This window comes from Gymnoscopelus microlampas (assembly GCF_963454915.1).
Source record: "Gymnoscopelus microlampas genome assembly, chromosome: 13".
Taxonomy (NCBI): domain Eukaryota; kingdom Metazoa; phylum Chordata; class Actinopteri; order Myctophiformes; family Myctophidae; genus Gymnoscopelus; species Gymnoscopelus microlampas.
Window position 1 is genome coordinate 43,724,158 of NC_139950.1, and position 23,985 is coordinate 43,748,142.

The window sequence follows — 23,985 nt, forward strand, 5'->3', positions numbered from 1 at the left end:
TCAGAGATTTTCACACATTTTCAAAAATAGCAGATCTACAAGCTCATAGCGCGGCACTCGGTGCCGCGCTATGAGCTTGTAGATCTGCTTTTTTTTTTTTAATAGCCAAAGAAATCTTAAAAATGACACAGATGCGTTCCAGGTCTTAATTGGTTAATTAATGTGTCTTGTCAGGCGCTGCATGCAGCTCCTGGTCAGCTTGCCTGTTGGATGAGGAATTTCATCACCCATTCACGGAACACATCACTGTCAATTAGGGGACCTGGGATCCCTGGGGCCGCCCGGAGCTGTCTGAAGAAAACACTGCCACTTCCACTTAGCACCACGCGCTGTGAGCTCCTAGATTGGCTATTTTCAGCCTATATACGAGATTTGGTGCAGAGAGAGAGGGGAGGGAGGGAAAAGAGCGGACCAGGCACAGAGTCAACTAAGTGTTTTAGTTTACTAACTTTACTTGCTTTAAAAATATACATATATTTTCAAATATTTGCACAAAATGTCTTGATTTTTCTAAAAATAGCAGATCTACAAGCTTATTGCGCGTCACTCTGTGCCACGATATGAGCTTGTAGATGGAATGATTGTATATCTGCTATTTTTGAATAGCCAAAGTATAAAGATAATGGTTAAAGTGGTTAAAATCTAAAATGACAGATACTTTCCCGGTCTTAATGGGTTAAGGGGTTAAACTATACACTTAACACTTGCATATAGACTTATTTATTTGGGGTTGGGGGGGGGGGGGGAGTTGTGGACGGTGCTCACGCTGGTGTTTACCGTGTTATTCATTTTCAGGGACTCGCACTATGATCATAATGTATGGTGAGATGCGATGGCAGCTGCTGTAAGCTTTTACAGTAGGCTGTAAAAGGACATCTTGACGTGTCGTCTACTCGTCTTCCTGTGACTTTATCTTGGGAACATCACAGGCAGTGATTTTTTTTTTCATACAGTATTAATGCATCCCTATATTGGGTTATTTTTGACCCTCTATTTAACGGTGCAAGAGACAACATTCTGCCCGGTAGATCGTATACTGTCGTAACGTCAACACCGTGGTTGCATAAGGTTCCTTATTTCCCTTGACGTACATCTTGTAAGGGAGCAATCACGCATGTTTGTTTCATCGCCAATATGGCAGCTGCCACTAAGTGTTTGGGTGGGTGGGGTTGATCAATTTAGAGCAGGGCTCTTTCAACAGGGGGTCTGGGACCCCTAGGGGGCCCTCAGGGTTACTACAGAGGGGCCGCCAAATCTTTGTGTGATTGGATTTTTCTTTTTACATTAACCACTCGAACCCTATTATCGATATTCTGAAGAGAACTTAAGCCAAAAATAGCAGCTCTACAAGCTCACAACGCCTCGCGCTGCGAGGCGTTGTGAGCTTGTAGATCGGCTATTTTCGGGAAAGGAGGTTTGGTGTTGGTCTATGCAAATACAATTGTATACAATATGTAGTGGGGGTCCCTGCGTCATCTCTCTTTCAGCTAGGGGGTCCTTGGGGCTGAAAACGTGAGGTAAACAAAAAGAATAATTTGGGACCCGACACAATTATTGAAATCATTATTTCACAATCATAATAATTTTTTGGGGGAAAGCAATACTTTCATTACACTTATTTTTTTATATATCTGTGGGTGACTGTATATATATATTTTTAAATAATTTGTCTAGATGAAAAGGTGACCTTTATGTGACTGCTACAGTACAAAACACGTGCATGCTGTGTTTTTCTGCATCACCCCACAGTTATATTATGCGTTAGAATTGGGCCGTTTACAATAGAGCTATACCCCCAGTACAAGCGTTGAGCAGCTCCACTGAAACAACGGGGGGCTAATTGGATGAGTGAAGGGCACCTGAAGGGTAGGTGTCAGAAGGAGGGCAGTATCCTTGTGTTTCTCATTTATTACGGTGTATCAACCCAGATTGCTCTGAACTGGTTTGTAGGTGTACCAGCAGCCATTACAGACATTATGATGGTGTTGCTTGCTGACAATAGCAGGTATACAAGTGTACTTGTCTTCTAGTTACTGTACTTGTACTTACCTAGACCATTGGTTCTCAAAGTGGGGTCCTTGGGGGGTACCAGGGGGTCCCCAGCAAAATTAGTTAATAAAGCGTCACAATTATTTTAACCCCTTTATCCATATGTTATACTTAGGCTATTCAAAAATAGCAGATCCACAAGCTCATAGGCGCGGCACCGAGTGCCGCGCCTATGAGCTTGTAGATCTGCTACAAATCTCACATTTGTGCACATCTTTGAATATATATATTTTTTAAAGCGAACATTTGTAACTCAAATCTTTGCTTCTGGGGGGTCCCGGGAATTAAATATTTTGAGATGGGGGTCCGTGGCCAAATCATTTTGGGAGGTCCTTGACATGAAAAAGTTTGAGAACCACTGACCTATAGACCAGTGGTTCTCAAACTTGTTCATGTCAAGGACCCCCAAATTGACACTTATTAGCCGACGGACCCCCATTTGAAAAGTTAAGCCAGGGACCCCCATAAGAGAAGATTTTTACGGCTCTCTAGCAGTGATTCTCAACCATTTTAAATTCCAAGGACCCCCAGTTTGACATGCATTAGGCTACGGACCCCCATTCAATGGCATTTATATCTCTGGGACCCCAATTATGGTAAAATCAATGTTAATTTAACTCTGAGAGAGTACAAATGGAACCAAATGGATCCGTTAGGGTCCATTTGGTTCCATTTGTACTCTCTCAGAGTTACAGACCCATAAGGGTCCATTTGGTTCCTATAAATCATTTAGCTGGGGACCCCCTGGTATCCCCTCAAGTACCCCTGGGGGTCCCCGGACCCCACTTTGAGAACCAATGCTATAGACGGCCATGAGTGGGCGGAGAGGGCAGGCTGCCCGGGAATCGGAAACGTTGCGCGGGGGGGGTTCAAGTTTTGGTTCGCCCAGTCTTAAGTCTCAAAGTGTCCCTGAGCAATACGCCAACAGCTCATGATCATCTGAGCCATCAGCCATCTGAGCAGCCATCTACTGGGTGAATGCAGAAAAAAAAATCCCCCTCTCCCATGCACCACTCATTTTCCCTCTTTTTACCTGACTGGATTTCTGTTGGACTTAAGATTTGTTTTCTTCCACACAGAATGTGTTATTTATAGCGTATTTATAGCATTTCTCACACAATGTGTTGTGTTGTCACTGATCATTCAGATCACATGTGCTGCAGTATTATTTTTAGCGGCGCTAGCCGCTCTATACCTTTAGGTATAGAGCGGATATTAGCCCTCTATGCCTGGCTTTTGCGTCAACGTTCTGATTGGTCAGGTGCGCCAACGTTCTGATTGGTCAGGTGCGTCAACGTTCTGATTGGTCAGGTGCGTCAACGTTCTGATTGGTCAGGTGCGCCAAAGTTGTGATTGGTCACTATTCATGACATCACTATGATGTCATGAATATAGAATTCGATGTCTATATAAACGATGACAATGACTTCATCTTATTATTCATTTGGCTAAAGTCTCCGTCTAGGTAAGTTATTTAAAGTTAATATGACGAATAGAAAGAGAAAGATACAAGAACAGATGAAGGGTGAATGTATAGAAAGTCTGAGTTCGGGACCCAGTCATCCGTTATGACAGAATGGTTTGATAGAGACGATCGAGAATCCAAGAGTCCGTTAAGGTTCTGATTGGTCAGGCCCGTCAAGGTTCTGATTGGTCAGGCCCGTCAAGGTTGTGATTTGTCAGGCAAGGGGACTATTCATGACATCACTATGATGTCAAGGTTTATTTTTTATTTCCTCATGTTTTTTTTTGTATATATTTTTATTTGGCTAAAGTCTCCTTCTAGGTAAGTTATTTAAAGTTAGATCCTCAATTTAACTTTATCTGTCGTCGACGCTCTGATTGGTCAGACCCGTCAACAAAGTGATTGGTCAAGCTTCACATGACACATGGCTATAAACACATTATAAACACATATCGATGACATAATGTATTCAAAGGCGCCGCTACCTTCACACAGGGTGTGATTTTTTTCTTCAATGCAGGACAAGCAGATCATTGCTTTGCATTGTGGGGAATGAACAATAATCATCTCCTAGACTGATGTTTTCATGAGCTTTGATTGCTGACATTTTGGAGGCTTTATTTGCAAGCCACTGATTACAGTGTCAGTGTATTATAAGCTGAAATGGAATCCCCACATGGCCCTATCCTTGTGCAATACACTGTAGAACAGTGATCAAAACCTTTCTGCCAGAGGTGGCCCCGGTTCAAATTAACCCATTCAGACATGAGGCCGATTCTTACTAATGTCTTCTAAATCCCAACAGTATTCTGAAAAAAACGTATGTTTCTATATCAGTGGTTCTCAAACTTTTGCATGTCAAGGGACCCCCAAAATGATATGTATTTGGCCGCGGACCCCCATCTCAAAATATTTTATTCCAGGGACCCTCCAGAAGCAAAGATTTGAGTTTAAAATGTTCGCTTTAAAAGAATATAAAAATATTAATTTGCACACATTTTCTCGATTTTTCAAAAATAGCAGATCTACAAGCTCATAGCGCGGCACTCGGTGCCACACTATGAGCTTGTATATCTGCTATTTTTGAATAGCCAAAGTGTAAAATAATGCTTTTTTTGCTCAAATCAAAAAATGGCACAGATGCGTCCCCGGTCTTAATGGGTTAATGGACAACCCCGAGTCGGAGGCAGATTTGAATATTCACCTTGGCTCATATGGGCGTAATGGAGCTTGAAGGTGAAGGCTGCCATGATGGGAATAGCAAATGAAGAGATACCTTAATCTTCAGCATGTGCCCAAGCATGTCTATTTAATTCTCTACCATGTTTATTATGGGACAACAACACAGCTGCTAGAATTAAAACAAGACGTTGTTCTAATAACGGCGTGGTGACCCTGTGTCAGTACTGCTGACCTGACCCCCTTCAGAGCCATGCCTTAAAATGGGGGGAGGCCGGGGGCTGCTACTCTGGCAGTTCTTCAGAGATTCTCTGACATCACCAATATAATGCCCCACATTGGGAGGCTGTGGCTTAGGAAGTAGAGCAGGTCGTCCGATGATCTGTGGATCGGCGGTTCGAATCCCGGCTCCTCCTGTCCACATGTGGAAGTGTCCTTGGGCAAGACACTGAACCCTACACTGCCTCCAATGAGTCGGTCGGCGCTAGCTTGCCACCATTGGTGTGTGATGTGAATGTGGGAAGTGATGTGAGGACGCTGGCGTTGACTGTTCGCCGCTTCACCTCCCAATGTATGAATGAATGAGTACCGGTTCCAGTAGTAGATACAAAAGAGACTCTTTGTCTCCCCTACCGGAACCGCTGCCGGTCATCAAATTATTTGCTTAGGAATGAGACAAAAAAAAAAAATATCCATGAATTCAAGTAAGGATAAGGATAATTCCTTTTAACAGGTCGTTCATGAAAGTCCTTGTGGTCTTGTTTCCAATGACAACCTGTGAGCAATTAGGGGTTAAGAGTCTTGCTCAGGGACAAATTTCATTTCATCGACACATATGCTGACCTGGCCTGGAATCGAACCTGGGGCAACCAGGGCCTCTGGCTCCCTAGGCGGGCTCACTAACCATTCAGCTATGGCCGCCCCTCAAGTCTCCATGGGGCGACTAATTGGCTAACCGCCTTCCATTCCGACATCCCACTACTCCGACTATGTGGCTTCCGCGTCCGGTTAGGGTTAGGTATAGGGTTAGTAACCATCGGAAAGGCGACATGTCGGAAAGCCGACATGTAACCGACTAATTGATAGGAAAAAAACATTTTGGGGGTGAACTATCCCTTTAAAATCAACACTCAGGATTTTCCAGTGCGGTGTCTTGGTTTCATGAACAGAGTTTACAAATAGCCGGTCTCGTGGGTGCAGCCGCAGTCATCGTAATGGACACACATTAGGAACCGAACAAAAACGGAATGCTGCAACAAAAAAAAAACACACACACAAAACGTGATGATGTTAATTTACGGTGACAGCATGACGGTGAAGCGTTGTGTTACACGAGATGACGGTCTACGTGACACGCTTGTGCAATTAGCTCTAAAAATACACCATCTTTGGTGGGTCAAACAAGAGCCACGGAGCCTCCGTCTGACGCTCCATATTCATATTCACGTTTATACCGGACTGTTTTCCATTCATGCTGTGTAATGTAATCACAGACAGAAACGAGCCCTTTCACACTTAAAGAGCATAACCCACTCGTCCCGATCATATTGGGAGCCAGTCTCCGGTTTATGGGGCACTTAAAAGGCCATCTGAATACAACTGTAAAATCCTGAGCATTCATTTAACTCTTGAGAGAGTGCAAATGGAACCAAATGGACCCGCAAGGGTCCATTTGGTTCCATTTGCACGCTCTCAGAGTTACAAATGGATCAAATTAACACTGAGGGATTTTACTGTGTAGCGCAAATTAATGGGTCACTATTGATTGTCATCATATGCCTTTTTTAACACCGTTTAACCTCTGAATGTTTGAACAATTTTCACAACCGGTTCTCAATTAGCAAAGCATCGATCTGAACAAGCGGGTCTCCTTAATTAACGTGGCTGTGGAGGGCGTGGCGTGCAGGCGTTGTGCGCTGACCTGCTATGTGCGGCGGGGTCAGGAAGTGCAGTCGCCTCACAGCTAGAAGGTCCTGGGTTCGATTCCCCTGCCGGGGACGCTGCTGTGGGCATGTTTTCTCCTCCGCGTCATCAGTGCCCGTATACCCTAGGTGGGGCTGGCAAAAGGGCCTTTCTGTGTGGAGTTTGCATGTTCTCCCCATGTTTGTGTCCGTGTTCCCTAGGGTAGGTACCCTCACAAAAACATGCAGTAATCCTTGTCTCTATACTGCCGCCACCTGGTCAGTCAGGGCGCCTGATGGAGGGGAAAGGAACTGGTTGGAATAACGTGTTCCTTCCACGGGCTATACGTCCTACTGGGGAAACTCCCTCCCTGTCAGGTGATAGGAAGCAGCCTGCTCACTCCTCATGCATTGAAGGAAGCATGAGCTCAGTTAGGGGCTCTCCCCAGGCTGGTAGAGGGAGAGTAGCGCCCAGGATTACAAGCTTAGGCAATTGGCACTGGGTAAAAAAAAAAAAAGGGTTACAAAAATCTTGGGATAGGCCTGGGCCGCAGCGTGGCGGTCCAGGTAACCTTGGCGGCAATGCCAACCTGACACAGCGTGTCGCGGGTTCGAGTCCCGATCCCGACAACCTTTGCTGCGTGTCATTCGCCATCTCTCTCCCCATTTTCTGTCAGTCTACTGTCCTATAAATAAAGGCATAAAAAAAAAAACCAAAAAAATCTTTAAAAAGAAAAAATAATCGTGGGATAAAAATTTAGTTAAAAACAACAAAAAAAAGTCTGCCCTGGCGAGTGGCGGCGTAAAGGGGGCAGCGTCCAGAAGAACCCGTATCTAGCCTGTCATCTGGCCAGTACAGCCGGAGCACAGATTGACTGGATAATCACATCCTCTCCTCTCTAGCCCCCTGTACCAGGCTATACTTTCTCCACCGTCTCCCCCCTCGGGCCAAAGTCAATGAGGCAAGGAGAGGCAACCGTAGATCCATCACTGCGGATAGATCACCATCAGGCAGGGACACCAGAGAGGTCCCGGGTTATACTGCAGTGAGCCCCCGACTATAAAAGTCCTCGCTATCTTTGGCCGGCGGCGGCGAAAGCAAAAGACCAGGGGCTCGGACCATACAGGCATCATATGGCCCTACTGCAGGCATAATCCTATATACCTCAACAGTGGTCTGTGTCACACAGGAGCGTGTGTTTCTTAACACATTAAGACCGGGAACGCGTCTGTGTGTCATTTTTAGATTTCTTTGGCTATTAAAAAATAGTGCCGCGCTACGAGCTTGTATATCTGCTATTTTTTTGAAAAATCGTAAAAATGAGTGCAAATCTTTTTTTTTTATAAAAGAAATTGCTTCTGGGGGGTCCCTGGAACAGCATATTTTGATATATATTTTTTTACATATCATTTTGGGGGTCCCTGACATGACATGAAAACGTTTGAGAACCACTGATATTATAGCAAGTAAAAAAAATAAGGTTTTAGAAGACATTTGTAGAATCCCCAAAAGCAAAGATTTGAGTAAAAAATGTTCGCTTTAAAAAAAATATATATACAAAGATTCGCACACATTTTCACAATGTTTCTTCAAAAATAGCAGATCTAATGCCGCGCTACGAGCTTGTATATCTGCTATTTTTCAATAGCCCAAAGAAGTCTAAAAAATGACACAAATGCGTTCCCGACTTTAACGGGTTAATACGTTTGACCTCTTTCCTCTCCCCCCTTTTTTCCCTTTTTCTTTCCTCCATGGAGAGAGAGAGCAACAAGGACAGGATGATGGAAGGCAAAGATCAAGCATCCTTTCAAGTCTGACTCCATCCCATTATTTCATATCTTACCCCCCCCCCCCTCCTTGGCCCCCCACCCCCCTTTCCCTTTTAATCCCTCGCACCAAGTCGTGTGGTTTTTCAATCCCGCCCCGGTGTGTTTAGTGCTTACAAAGCAGAACTGTGCCTCAGAGATTGAGTGTGTCCCAGTGCTTTGGCACCCTCACACACATTTGCATACACATTGCACTGGGGGGGCTTTGAAGATAGTAGAAAAAGGAGGGGGGGGGGAATAAATAAATAGCCATAAATGGGTTCGGTGGAATGAACCTGTCCCCCCCCCGTCCCCTCCACCCCACCCCTCCTGAATTGCCTCCCCACCACAGTGGCTGAGGCATCTGAAGCCTGGGGACTTTTAATATTGTCTTCAGTGGTCTGTTTGGTTATGCGTGTGTGAGCCTGGCAGGGGAACACGCAGGGGCTAAGTATACGACATGATACAAATCCTACAAGACATCCAAAGACAACAGACGTGAGCCTTAATAACAGCACAGGCTTCCATGTGGATCTCAGACTTTTAGGTTGCCATGTGTATGACATCAGTCAGCTGTGATGTATGACTCTATAAATTGGGGCAAGGTTTCAGCCCGATTCGACCACCGATGACTTCCATTATAAACATAAAAGTTAAATACTATAGTACTAACATCATTGGTAAACATTGTGGAAATACTTCCAGAAATGTCGTTGGTCGGTTTGCGAGATTAGCCCTGGAGATTAGCCCCTCGCACACTAGAGTTCTCAACAGGCCTGAAAACTAAGGCCCGGCCCTAGCTGGGCCTACTGAGCCGGCCCGAGGCTTGGCCCGGCCCGAACAATTGCCATACCTTTAGGCCAAAAAGGTCCCCATTTGCTTAATGTCCTCAAAGTCACGCACCCAACAAGCTTTGAACTGAGCAGATTGGACCTTCCGTTCCAGAGATAATGGCCAAAATATCTTGAAAACGGACACTTTTGCCGATTTTCGATTGAGTTTTGGCCATTGTCGCCCGTTTTTCTTTAATAACATGGGCTAGGAACGTCGGACGCGACAAACTAGATACCTGAGTAAAGTTCACTTTGAGCTCACACACATCCACTGCCATTTCCGTTAGCCTTACCGATAGGCCGTTACGGGCAGTTGCAATTTCTTTTTTCGGTAATAGATTATAGTAATAGACTTTTTTCCGTTTTTCTTTTCTTCACGGAACCCGAGGGTTCTGCCCGGCCTGACTAATTAGCATAGATGTTGGGCCCGACCCGAAAAATGTTGTCTGGTTTGGGCAGAATTTGAGAACTCTAACGCACACAGAGACCCACAGACAGACAGACAGAATATATCTAGATGGCTCTTCCTCCTACAGAGTCATGCCGTAGTATAATTGGCTATGGGTATTTCTAAATACTTCTAACTGTACCTTTGAAGAGAGATTGATTGATTTTCTGGAAAATGAGTTGCGGCACACGGTTCCCTCTCGTTCTTTGATGGTTGAATGTGATTACGGTCTCTCTTCTGATCTTTCCTGGCACCTTGACAGCTTGTTGTGATATCCTCATTCATGTCTGCTCGACTCTGGCACAGTCCCAGCAGCAGTGTTAAACCTTTAAGACCGGGAACGCAACAGTGTCGTTTTTAAGATTTCTTTGGCTATTCAAAAATAGCAGATATACAAGCTCATAATGAACTTGTAGATCTGCTAATTTTTTTTTAAAGCGTGAAAAAATTTGCAAATCTTTGAATATATTTTTAGGCGAACATTCGTCAACAACTCATGTTACAACTTCTGGGGGTCCCGTAACAAAATATTTTGAGAAGGGGGGGGTCCACGGCTAAATACATATCATTTTGGGTGGTCCTTGACATGAAAAAGTTTGAGAACCACTTACAGCAACACACGTTTAAAAAATAAAAAAACTATTAGGATTTAGAAGACATTTGTAAAATCCCCCAGAAGCAAAGATATTGAGTTACAAATGTTCGCTTGAAAAAAAAAAATCCCAATGTTTCCACATTTCCATTTTCCCCCAAAAATAGCAGATCTACAAGTTCATATCGCGGCACTCTGTGCCGTGCTATGAGCTTGTAGATCTGCTATTTTTGAATAGCCAAAGAAATCTAAAAATGACACACAGATGCGTTCCCGGCTTGAATGGGTTAAAATGGTTGGTTTTTCAAAATGTGTTGATTGCTGAAGTGAATGTCCATTAGTATATGTGCAGTTTCTATAACAATACCGGGAAAATAAAATGTAACACAATATAATAATGATGGGCATGCTACGATGACCTAACCAACAGGTCACATAACAATACAATACATACTAAGCTTTTGTCTGGCTTTCTCACTCAAGGCATACTGTATATCCTCCACACACCCACTCATGTTCTGCTGCTGTGCAAATAGAAATCACATTCTGCTATTTTCTCTTCTTTTTTCTCTCCTATACTGATTTGTTGTGAGGGAGCCTAAACTTATCTGCCATTCCATGTCAAGAAGGCTCAATTTTTAATACCAGGCGTTCTTCCCTGCATCACTATTTCATTTATTGTTGTTTTGGATGAGAGAAATGGAATATTGGGTTGCCAGTCTAGATAGGTAAACAAGATGGAGAGTGATGCCCTGTAGACTACTAGAGTCTTGTCTTGCTCTGCTGAAGCTGTCCGGTAGTCATTTGCTGCCACCAAGTGGCCTGTTTGTCAAATACTTCACCCACATAACAAAGCTTATAGAAAGGCATTTATATGCTTTCATGAGCTTATCTCCCCCATTTCCGTTGTGTATTGCTTATAACCCCTTAACCTGGCATGATATGATATCATAATCACATTGTATTGTACATTATATCGAAGCGTGTTTGTCTCTGGTAGGCTACCGAGCAGATGCGAATCCCATGCAACATCAGCTTGCATTAACCTGTGTGTATTTTTATTTTATTTCTTTGGCTATTCAAAAAATAGCAGGTATACAAGCTCATAGCGCGGCACCGAGTGCCGCGCTATGAGCTTGTAGATCTGCTATTTTTTTTTAAAATTGTGAAATATTTGTGCAAATCTTTGAATATATATATATACATTTTAACTCAAATCTTTGCTTCTGGGGGTCCCTGGAACAAAATATTTTGAGATGGGGCGGTCCGCGGATAAATACATATCATTTTGGAGGTCCTTGACATGAATTTATTTTGAGAACCACTGATATAGCAACATAAGTAAAACAAGTAAAATAACTGTTAGGATTTAGAAGACATTTGTAGAATACCCAGAAGCAAAGATTTTAGTTAAAAATGTTTGCTTCGAAAAATATATATATATTCAAAGATTTGCACGCATTTTCAAGATTAACAAAAATAAATAGCAGATATACAAGCTCATGACACGCTATAAGCTTGTATATCTGCTATTGTTTGCCTAATACATCTAAAAAATGACACGAGATGCGTTAGCCGGTCTCAAAGGGTTAAGAATATCATAACAACCTGGCTTCTTCATTTGAACGGCTGCCTCCATCCTCCTCCATTGTTTGACGAAAGCAAGTGTTCAGTCAGAACTCTATAAACTCTAGAGGTTCTCATCTAATGAACCGTCCCGTACAGAGGAATGCAACTCGGGAGCGATGTGTGTTTTTTTTTTTATGGCCCATTAACTATGTTTACCTTCCTCTGTCAAACCACTTAAACTCACACTTTACTCCTTCTCACCTCCCTCTTTATTCTCCATCTCTTTATCTCCTCTTTGTTAGTTTGTCTTTTCATGATGTATATGCGTGTGTACTGTATAGGATGATTCATACTTAGCTTGCGCTCCTGTGTCGTGGCACCGAGTATATCAGATCTATAAGCTGAGTTTCACTTATTCACCTTATTCTTGGCCCTTCTCCGGGCGGCGCCATTGCCCTTTTTCTGCCGCTTCATTCAATATCTGTCCACTTCCTCTCTAGTAGGCTACAGGTGTAATGCAGGTAATCGGTGCGTTGCCAGGTCTATGAAAACAAGCCCCCAAAAAAAAGCGACCAGGCTAAGTTTGACCACTTTACGTCCGTTATTTTGAAATAGCAGATCTACAAGCTGACAACGCGTCACATCGTGACATGTTGTGAGCTTGTACATCTGCTGTTTCCCAAAAAAATATTGGGGGGGAAAAGTGAGATTTTACGAATATTTTTGAATAACAAAAATCTTGTATGGGGGTCCCCGGCACAAAATAGGGTCAAAATGAGGGTCCGCGGAAAAATACATATTAATATGGGGGTCCTTGACATGAAACAAATGTGGGAACCACTGGTTTAAACGACATTAGGACGCATGCAAAAATAAGCAACTACACTTAAGAATCAAGCCCAAAGTCGCTTATTATAAGCAGGCATGGCAACACTGGTTAACAGGAAAGCCCTTGATATGGGGCTCCCCAGCCCCCCCCCCACTCCCCTACTTTCCTACCTACTACCAGGAATAAGGTGAATAGATCAGCTATTTCTGGTACTCAGCATGGTGCACACGACCAAGTGTAAATCAGTCTTATAAGCATGCATGTGTGTTCTAACCATTGTTTGGGCTGTCCTGCAGGCAAAGGACCAGAGACTATTTTTGCGGGCCAGAACCTGAACGATAACGAGTGGCACACGGTGCGCGTGTTCAGGAGGGGAAAGAGTTTGAAACTGACCGTTGATGATCTGCCGCCAGTGGAAGGTATATTACTTCTTATCCCAGGTTCCTAGAATGGAATAGACATTTCTCAGGTTTTTAGAGTTATAGATCTTTCAAGGCAATCGTTGGGGCTTTCGTAATATAGGTAAGAAGCTCCATTACCGGAACAAAAGAGAGAAACAAACTAATTTAACAAATAAGTGTATTGCTACCGTATGCACTGTAGCTTAAAGGTAGGTATTCTGATAGTAATCATTGCTATAGTGTTAGTTCAGTAACAGGAGTCTCCCTGTCTCTCCAGCTCTTTAATAAACAAAACATGCATTTTCAGGTGGGTGACAACATTTCAGCCAATCAGGAGAGAGTACCCATGTACTGTATCAGCTTCATTTTGATAGTGTTCCAGTTCCAATTTTGTCTGCTCATTTATTTGTGTCATCACTTCCAATTGCACTTGTTTAATCTGTATCCTGACTGAGTTCTCTATCCTGATTGAATAAAATTGGTATCCTAAATGCATTTTCTGTTTATTAAAGAGCTGGAGAGACATGGAGACAACTGTTTCTGAACAAACACTCTATACCAATGAGTACCATCAGAATATAGAGCTATTTAACACTTATTTTGACCAAAGAAAATCACGTACCCTACCTTTTAATTAGTGACTGTACTGTATTTTGGCGTTTTGCTAATCTGCAAAAAAAAGCCCTTATAAATGCATTATTTTCTTCCGGACTAAACTATCGCGGCTCACTTTATTCTTGCTTCAGTTGAAAGGATCTGTATCTTGCCTTCAGGCAAATACGGTCACAGAATGCAGCTGTCGTTCTTTTTTCTCCAACCTGCTTTGGCCTCCTTTACACTGACTTCAAGTACAGTTCAAAATTGGTTTTAAAAACTTTTTTAATTACTGTACCTTCAGAGCCCTGCATAATGGTTTAGTGCCAGTCTAGATTCATTATTGTAGAAGTACAGCCTTAAGTCTGCATGCAAATCACTGCTGCCCTGCAGTATTTCTAATACTCTAAGTTTAGGCAAGAAACAAAACCTAATGAGCCGTTTGCAATCAGGAACTTTGAACCTGCGAACAAATTAAGACAAATACCTCCTTTGATAAATGCTATGTCTAACTGTATTAAGTCTCTTTGCTCTGCTTTAAAATCTGTGAAACTTAAGTTGTGAATTTAAGATGCAGTGCAAAATGTCTTAATGGTAAAATATTGTAGTTTTGTTGAGTTCAGGTTTATCTTAATTGTCCTGTCTCCCTTCTTCCTCTGTGACGTATTAATATGATCTTTAACCCATTCAATCCGGGAACGCATCTCTGTAATTTTAATATTTCTTTGACTGTTCAAAAATAGCAGATCTACAAGCTCATAGCGTGGCACAGAGTGCCACGCTATGAGCTTGTAGATCTGCAATTTTTTTGAAAAATCTGGAACATTTTTGCAAATCTTTTACTATATATATTTTGGAAAGCAAACATTTGTAACTCAAATCTTTGCTTCTGGGGGTCCCTGGAACAACATATTTTCAGATGGGAGTCCGCGGCCAAATACATATCATTTTGGTGGTCCTCAACCTGAAAAAAGCTTGAGAAACACTGATATTATTATAGAAACATACGTTGGTTTTAAAAAAAAAAACTGTTAGGATTTAGAAGACATTTGTAGAATCCCCCAGAAGATTTTAGTTTCAAATGTTCGCTTTAAAAAATATATATATATGTAGATCTGCTATTTTTTAATAGCCAAAGAAATCTAAAAGAATGATGCGTTCCCGATCTTAATGGCCTAATAATATGATCTCTAGTGATAGTATTTGCATTACCAGGAGACATAAATGACCACTCCCCACCCCCTATTCCCCAATAATAACCTCCCTCCCTCCCAATCAAAGGTCAAATGGCGGGCGACCACACCCAGCTGGAGTTCCACAACCTGGAGACGGGCATCGTGACGGAGAAGCGCTTCATGTCCATGGTGCCGTCCAACTTCATCGGCCACCTCCAGAGCCTGTCCTTCAACGGCATGGCCTACATCGACCTGTGCAAGAACGGCGACATCGACTACTGCGAGCTCAACGCCATGATCGGCTTCAAGAACATCATCGCCGACCCCATCACCTTCAAGTCGCGCTCCAGCTACGTGACGCTGACCACGCTGCAGGCCTACTACTCCATGCACCTCTTCTTCCAGTTCAAGACCACCTCCTCCGACGGCCTCATCCTGTTCAACAGCGGGGACGGCAACGACTTCATCGTGGTGGAGCTGGTCAAAGGGTAAGAGTGTTTTTCAAAACTTTTTCCATGTCAAGGAACCCCCGATTTATTCCTTTAAGACCGGGAAGGCATCTTATAGTCTTTGGGCTATTAAAAAATAGCAGATATACAAGCTCATAGTGCGGCACCGAGTGCCGCGCTATGAGCTTGTAGATCTGCTATTTTTGAAAAATATTTTTTAAGCGAACATTTGTAACTCAAATCTTTGCTTCTGGGGGATTCTACAAATGTCTTCTAAAAACAGTTTAAAAGAAAAATGTATTTGGCCGGTGACCCCCATCTCAAAATATTTTGTTCCAGGGACCCAAGAAGTTGTAACAGAGTAAAAAATGTTCGCTTTAAAAATATATATTTTTAAAGATTTGCACAAATGTTCAAAATGTTCAGTTTTTCAAGTTGTAGAGCTTGTATATCTGCTATTTTTGAATAGCGAAAGCAATCTTAAAATGACAGAGATCCCGGTCTTAAAGGGTTAATATGTACTTGGCAGCAGACCCCCCATCTGAAAATATTTTGAGCCAAGGAGGACCCTCATACAGGATTAGTGTTGTTAAAATGTCTCAGAAAATATTGCAAAATGTTTTGAAAATAGCAGATCTACAAGCTCACAACGCGTCACATTGCGACGTGTTATGGCACATAATATGTGGCCTTCAAAATCTACTCCTAGAGGCGCTTGCTGTTCTAAGACCAGTAATTAGTATTCTGTGTTGTCAGTTGTGTTAGTTCAGATCGCTGTTGTTTCAGGGCACCTGTGAAAAGCAGTGTTGCCATGTCTGCTTATTATAAGCATGAACTTGTTAGAGTTAGAGGCTAGTTTCACCCCCCAAATGTTTTAATTATTGTTTAAACCAGTGGTTCTCAAACATTTTCATATCAAGAACTACCAAATGTATTTGTATGTTTGTCTGCGGACCCCCATCTGAAAATATTTTGTGCCAGCAGTGAGCCCCATACCAGATTATGTGTTGTTAAAATATTCCAAATGTATAAATAAATATAAAAAATCTACAAGCTCACAATGTGTACTATAAGGTCACTGTGGTGCAGTCCAACATGTTTTTGGCCTGCTGTAGTTTTTGACATTTGAAAGTTGAAAACAAACTACAAAATCAGCTTAGGGTGTTGTTGTGCCTCATGTGGCCTAGTTGCTTCTCTTGGGCTTGTTTTCATAGACCTGGTTGCTTGTTTCTCTCGCAACATCTGGCAACACTGGTGAAAGGTAGAGTTTGGCATTATGTTTATGTTGACAGAGCTCCTCTATATTTTCCTCTGTGTTTGTTCCTTGGAGAGCCTTTGCTTTTAGGTCTTGCTGTTTTAGTTTCTACTGTTGTTTTTCTGTGTTTTGTGCAAATGTGTATGTAAGTCATTTTGGAATTCATTATGTAAAAAACGAATTACTTTATGATGCTGTGGTTAAAAATTCTAAGCTAAACTAAATGTAGCTTTTAAAGTAGCTTCATGTCATACGTGCATATAGACATGTGTAAACAATAAATATTAAATTGTACTGTTTTGTAACCAAGACATTATAAAATGTATTTCAGTTTAACAAATGTGGATGAAAAGAGTAGGCCTACACAGTTTTACTCTTGTGTTTGTCCATCTTTGATTCCATGGTGTAATAATAATAATGCTAATGATAATAAGGATAATGATTATTATAATTGTTAGCTATCTGTTGAGGGATAGAAGGAAATCCATCTGGAATAGAATATGCCGCGTTGTGAGCTTGTAGATCGGCTATTTTCAACTAGCCAATGGGTTAAAGTGGTTAAACCCTCTCACAGACTCCTCTTTGCAAACTTCGTCTATAGCAGTGGTTTTCAACCAGTGGTCCGAGGACCACCAGTGTTCCTTGGGGGGCTACCAGGGGGTCCCCAGCTAAATTAGTTATCGTAGCCTCAGAATCATTTTAACCACTTAGCTTTGGCTATTCAAAAATAGCAGATCTACAAGCTCATAGCGCGGCACCGAGTGCCGCGCTATGAGCTTGTAGATCTGCTATTTTTGAAAAATCTTGAAAATGTGTGCAAATCTTTGAATATATATATTTTTCAAAGAGAACATTTTAACTCAAATCTTTGCTTCTGGGGGGTCCCTGGCACAAAACATTTTCAGATGGTGGTCCGCGGCCAAATGTATATCAATTTAGGGGTCTCTGGCATGAAAAAGGTTGAAAACCATTGGTCTGTCGGATAGATGTAACATAAAAACATTGATGCATTCTCCTCAGGTTTAACACCACACTAGGTGAATAGGTACTGTGTATAATACCGGTACTTCTATTCCTAAAAAAGTTGTTGGCAAGCAGAACTTTTTATTTTGTTTTGAGTTGTTTCTAATTCCCCCCCCCCCTCCATGTTTGTATTGTCCCTGTCACTGCCAAGCCCTACTGCTGGGTCTGAGGAGGAGGGAGGGAGGGTGTCGTAGACAACCACATGTCTCCTCCGATACACATTGCCAGAATTGCCAGACGCTTCTTTTCAACCTGACAGCATGTGGAGTGTTCGCAGTTTCCCACTCCCCGCTGAAGAATAGACGCCCCGGCGCAGCGTCAGAGTTCACCTTCCCCTTGCCAACTACTCACCCACGAACATGACCCGATCGTGTTCGTTGTGGAGTGCCCGGCCAAGCCGGAGGCGACACTGTGGAGGAATCGTACCCCCAGCAGTCTCCACAGTTGGTAGAGACTGGGGTACGACCCCAGACCCAGACGCCCTGGCAAGCGGAACATTTAAAGCCCATTAAGAGCGGGAACGCATTTGTGTCATTTTAGATTTTTAGATGTAAACATTATTTTATACTTTTGGCTATTCAAAAAAATAGCAGATCTACAAGCTCATAGCGCGGCACCGAGTGCCGCGCTACGAGCTTGTAGATCTGCTATTTTTTGGGGGGGAAATCTTGGAACATTATTTTGTGCAAATCTTTGAATGTTTTTTTTTAAAGCGAACATTTGCAACTCAAATCTTTGCTTCTGGGGGGATTCTACAAATGTCTTCTAAATCCTAACAGTTTTTTTTTGGGAAAAAGCGTATGTTGTCTCAAACTCTTTTCATGTCAAGGACACCCAAAACGCGGACCCCCATCTCAGAAGCAAAGATTTGAGTTACAAATGTTATAATATATAAAAATTATATATATATATTCAAAGATTTAAAAAAAAATGACACCATTTTTCAAAATATAGCAGATATACAATCTCATATAGCGCGACACTCGGTGCCGCACTATGAGCTTGTAGATCTGCTATTTTTTAATAGCCAAAGAAATCTAAACATGGCAGATTATTTCTCTCGGTCTAAATGGCCCAGCAAATAGAGTAATACATGCAGTGAACAAAACTAAAACTGTTCAAAAATGTGCATAATTCAACACTGACACATGTAAACACAAACGTTACAGATTGATCCAGTGTTATTTCAATGGATGTACATTTATGCTAAACATCTGCCTCTACTCTAGGTATCTCCACTATGTGTCTGACCTGGGGAACGGAGCCCACCTGATCAAAGGCAACTCCAACAAGCCTCTGAACGACAACCACTGGCACAACGTCATCATCTCCAGAGACACCAACAACCTCCACACCGTCAAGATTGACACCAAGATCACCACCCAGACCACTACAGGAGCCAAGAACCTGGACCTAAAAGGTGTGTAGGCACGTCATCATCATCATCATCATTATCAACCTTCAGGGACGTGCACAGATAGACTCTAGGTGGTGCTAGAGCACCTGCCCTTTGCCCTCTTGACCAGAAGTGCCCTTTTGAAAAGCAAGGGATCTTCAACAGGGGGTCCGGGATCCCTAGGGGGTCCTCAGAGTTACTACAGGGGGTCCGCCAAATCTTTATGTGATATGATTTTTCTTTTTACCTTAACCACTCGAAACCTAGCATCCCTTTTTTGAGGAGAACTTTAGCCAAAAATAGCCGATCTACAAGCCCACAACGCCTCGCGCTGCGAGGCGTTGTGGGCTTGTAGATCGGCTATTTTTGGCAAAGAGGTATAGGTGTAGAGGGGAAAAAGAGCAGACCAAGTAAACAAAAAAAAGTATAATTTACTTGAGCACCTGCCCCTCAAAATGTCTGTGCACGCCACTGATCATCATCATCATCATTATCAACCTTTATGTCACCTTACCAAACCATTATGGAACTGACCTTATTTTCAATGGTATAAAGCAGTGGTTGTCAACCTTTTTCATGCCAAGGACCCCTAACTTGATTAACATTTGGCCGCGGACCCCCATTTGAAAATGTTTTGTGCCAGGGACCCCCATAAGTAAAAGATATCAGTTAATTTTCGCTTTAAAAAAATATAAATATTCAAAGATATGCACACTTTTTCAAGGTTTTTCAAAAAATAGCAGATCTACAAGCTCATAGCGCGGCACTCGGTGCCGCGCTATGAGCTTGTATATATGCTATTTTTGAATAGCCAAAGCTAAGTGGTTAAAATGAGTGTGACGCTATTTTAACTCATTTCACTGGGGACCCCCTGGTACCCCCACAATGACAACTGGTGGTCCCCGGACCACCAGTTGAAAACCACTGGTATAAAGTAACATTACATTTTTTTTTTAAAGGGATAGTTCACCCAAAATATAACTTTTTTTCCTACCGATTAGTCACCCCATGGGGACTTGAATTCATGGATATATTTTCGTTTTTTGTGGCATTCCTAAACCAATAATTTCATGACCAGCGGACCGGTAGGCCGCGGTTCCGGTATAGGAGACACAAAGGAGACTCTTTGTGTCTCCTACCGGAACGGCTGCCTGTCATCAAATTATTGTCTTAGGAATGCAACACAAACTAAAAAACTATCCATTAATTCAAGTCTCCATGGGGTGACTAATCCATAGAAAAAAAGAGTCATTTTGGGGGTGAACTATCCCTTTAACAACAGTACAGTATTATAAAATAAATAAAACATTTCATAACCACTCGAGTCAGTGGTAAAAACATAAGCCCAGTTACATTCAAAGCAATCACTAATGATTTACAGCAGGGTGTCAAACTGCTGGCCCACATACTAGGACGAGGAGAGAATTTGAAAATAATAATTAAGACATTCACATCTTGATATCATGTATGTGGCAGCCGTTCACACGCTCTCTCCCCTCGCCTCTGTGCCAAGCTGGCAAAGCTACTGTCGCGTAAACATGGATAAAACAATGGAGGCAGCAACGCCTACCACCAGGGCCTCGCTCACAGTGTGTTGTCTCTTTTACAGTCAACTAAAACAGAGAGTGAGTCATTTATTGCCTTCTCCATAAGCACCAACGATGACTCATGATGAAGCTCAACTGGGAATATGTGTGTGTGTGTGTGGTGTGTGTGCTGATGCATCTTTGACTGTCACTGAGGAGTTTGTGGAGATGATACCGAGACGTGATGTAGTAAAAGCCAGAAAATGGACGATGCCAGTGTAGTAGTTACAGTAACAGTTTTTTGAAAAAAAGTCGAAAACTCTCATAGCTCATAGCGTGGCACTCGGTGCCGCGCTATGAGCTTGTATATCTGCTATTTTTTGAATAGCCAAAGAAATCTAAAGTGACACAGATGCGTTCCAGGTCCTAATGTTAAAAAGGTTTTTTATTGGTTCCATTTGTACGCTCTCAGAGTTACAGACCCATAAGGGTCATTTGGTTCCTATCCATCATTTAGCTGGGGACCCCCTGGAACCCCCTCAAGTACCCCTGGGGGGATTCTCTTTTTTTGTGATATTTTTTGGGGCTTTTAGTACCTTTATTCATAGCAGCAGACAGGAAATGGGAAGAGAGAGACAGTGACACGCAGCAAAGGTTGTCGAGATCGGGGATTCGAACCCGCGACGCGCTGAGCAATATGTTTGTGAAAATATACTTCAGAATTCTGCACTTTATGATGAAATATTATGTCATGTTTGGTGAATGAGGCTGAATGAATGCGTGGGCGTTGCTGCTCCACTTCATTAATGATCCCAACTTCTTCTGTAGTGATGGCTTCTGGCCTCGTATCACTATATATCCAACTTTGAAATTTGGGTGACAGGTTGGTCGCTGGGGAACTTTGGTCGCTGAGGGAATCTAGGTATGAACACGAATAGCTAGATTCTCCAGTAAGTGGTGGTACGTATTTATAAGTAGGCTAATAAGGATGCTCAAGTGAGAAAGAAATGAGCAGAACTGGTACTCAGTCTGTACCGATGAGTACAAAGCCAATTCGAGCACTGTCTGTATTTTTCCAGACATAGCCTAATTTCAGCACAACCCAGTCTGCTCAACCTGCAGACTTCAGAGTGGCATAATATAATCTTCTGACAAAATAGCAGTGGTGGAAAAAGTATTCGATTTTTTCACTTAAACTAGACTAGATTCGACTAAGAGACACGCAGTCGACTCGGACCCCCCGCGACTAATTAGTCGACTATTCGACTAGTCGAGGTCAGTTTGCTTGAGAGCTGAGGCAGAGTGCAATAAGGGAGAGACCATGACAGTATCAGCAAATGTCCATTCATACATCAACACGTTTTCTTTTGTCATGTTTCTGTGAAGGACACCCTTTAAACACCCTTTATGACATAACGTCTTGCCTTAGGCTAATCGTTTTCCAGGTCCTCGTCTTCATTAAAAGACTGTAACGTTGCATAAAAGAATCATTTTAATTGTTAGCTCAACGTTATTAGCTCAAGGGACCATACGCGGCTCTACAGTATGTGCTGTAGTGTGAAAACTAGGCATGACTCATTGAAGAAGATGAAGATGAGTTTATTGTCAATATACAGTGTACACAAGCCAGTTGAAGTAAACCTTTTCATATATCCCTCCTATACACAATCCACCCAGACATACTTTACAGCATTAGTTCTCAAAGTGGAGTCCGGGGACCCCCAGGGGTACTTGAGGGGGTTCCAGGGGGTCCCCAGCTAAATGATGGATAGGAACCAAATTATGGGTCTGTAACTCTGAGAGTGTACAAATGGAACCAAATGAACCCTTACGGGTCCATTTGGTTCCATTTGTACACTCTCAGAGTTAAATTAAGATTGATTTTACAATATAAATTGGGGTCCCAGAGATAGAAATGCCATTAAATGGGGGTCCGTAGCCTCTAATGCATGTCAAACTGGGGGTCCTTGAAATTAAAATGGTTGAGAATCACTGCTAGAGAGCCGTAAAAATCTTCTCTTATGGGGGTCCGTGGTTTATCTTTTAAAATGGGGGTCCGTGGGGTAATAAGTGTCCATTTGGGGGTCCCTGACATGAAAAAGTTTGAGAACCACTGCTGTACAGGTCAGAGCCATTGTTGATTTTGTCGACTAAAACTATGACGAAAAATGTTCGTTGACTACCTTTTTTCACTGACAAAAACTAAATAAAAACGAAATATAAACTAAGCTATGATGACTAAAACTGAGACTAAATATATTGACAATTTTGTCAACAAATAAAAACTAGACTAAAATGTTAGTGAGGGACTAGTGGAGAAGAGATCCAGTAGAACTAAAAGACAAGTCATTTTATGTTTGGTTGCGCTCGGGTGTTGCACTCTGAAAATAGCAGCATGCGACCAAGTGTAAAATCAGCCATTACGACACCATCAAGGCACTGCCAAAATACATTTTAGTCATTTTAGTCACCAGCTCACAACTGGAATACACCCTCCTGTCATTGCCAGGGATCCAACCTGTGATCTTTTGGTTACTGGCCAACCTCTTTACTTATATAGGGCTAGGGCTAGGCCATCCTCGCCTATATCTGAACTAGCTCCATTACCCACACAGACACTTGTGCTAAATGATTTGTAACTCTATAGTCAGGGGATATTAGCAGAATATTGTCCAATCTTGGAATAAATTCCTTACCAAAAAAAATCTTCACCAATGTGTTTGTAAAGGTGTCTAGTAACACATCTCACAAAGACTGAAATGCAGATTCCCTAGGAGAATTTTTGACAGCTCTTTAAAGTTGGGGTACCCACCATAACCTTGGTTTAAAAAAAAATAAAAATAAAAAATCTAAATTTAATTCTGTTTTAAGTAGCATGTGAGGTGTCAAACTAGGGTGTTTTTATGATTCTGAATCCATTGCAAGCATTTGTTTTGCACCAAAACCACTCTTTGGGCTAAAAACGGCCATAGCCTTCCTTTTCCAGGTATACTTTTTGTGTAAAAAGCCCATTGAGATTGGGCTGTTTTTAGCCCAAGGAGTAGTTTTGGTGCAAAACAAATGCTTGCAATGGATTCAGAATCATAAAAACACCCTAGTTTGACCCCTCACATGCTACTTCAAACAGAATTATTGTTATTTTTTTTCCACACACATAAGGTTATGGTGGGTACCCCAACTTACAGCAGCTGTCAAAAATTCTCCTAGGGAAACTGCATTTCAGTCTTTGTGAGATGTGTTACTAGACACAACAAACACATTGGTGAAGATTTTTTTTGGTAAGGAATTTATTCCAAGATTGGAAATCTTTCTGCTAATATCCCCTGACTACTAGGCAAAACAAAAAGAAAGAAACGATCGGAATCAGATTAATGGTACATTGAAAACAAAAGAGATAATTATTCCCCTGGAAAACAACATTTTAAGTAGACTAATTGAGTGATTTATTTTTCAGGATGAAAGCCATCAGCGTCTCTATACACAGTTTGAACTAAC

General features: G+C 42.2%; 1 protein-coding gene across 28 annotated transcripts in view; it reads left to right on the forward strand.

Annotated features, from left to right (window-relative positions):
* LOC311059347 (neurexin-1a-like) overlaps positions 1–23,985 on the forward strand; it is a gene marked incomplete at its 5' end in the record, with an annotated part of 638,872 nt that overhangs the window by 287,650 nt on the left and 327,237 nt on the right. For all 28 annotated transcript variants that reach the window (XM_084077185.1, XM_084077200.1, XM_084077202.1 and 25 more), the window contains 3 exons: positions 12,968–13,090; positions 14,948–15,329; positions 18,798–18,988. In XM_084077185.1, the coding sequence (XP_083933311.1) occupies positions 12,968–13,090; positions 14,948–15,329; positions 18,798–18,988 (696 nt within the window). The remainder of the gene's footprint in view (positions 1–12,967; positions 13,091–14,947; positions 15,330–18,797; positions 18,989–23,985) is intronic.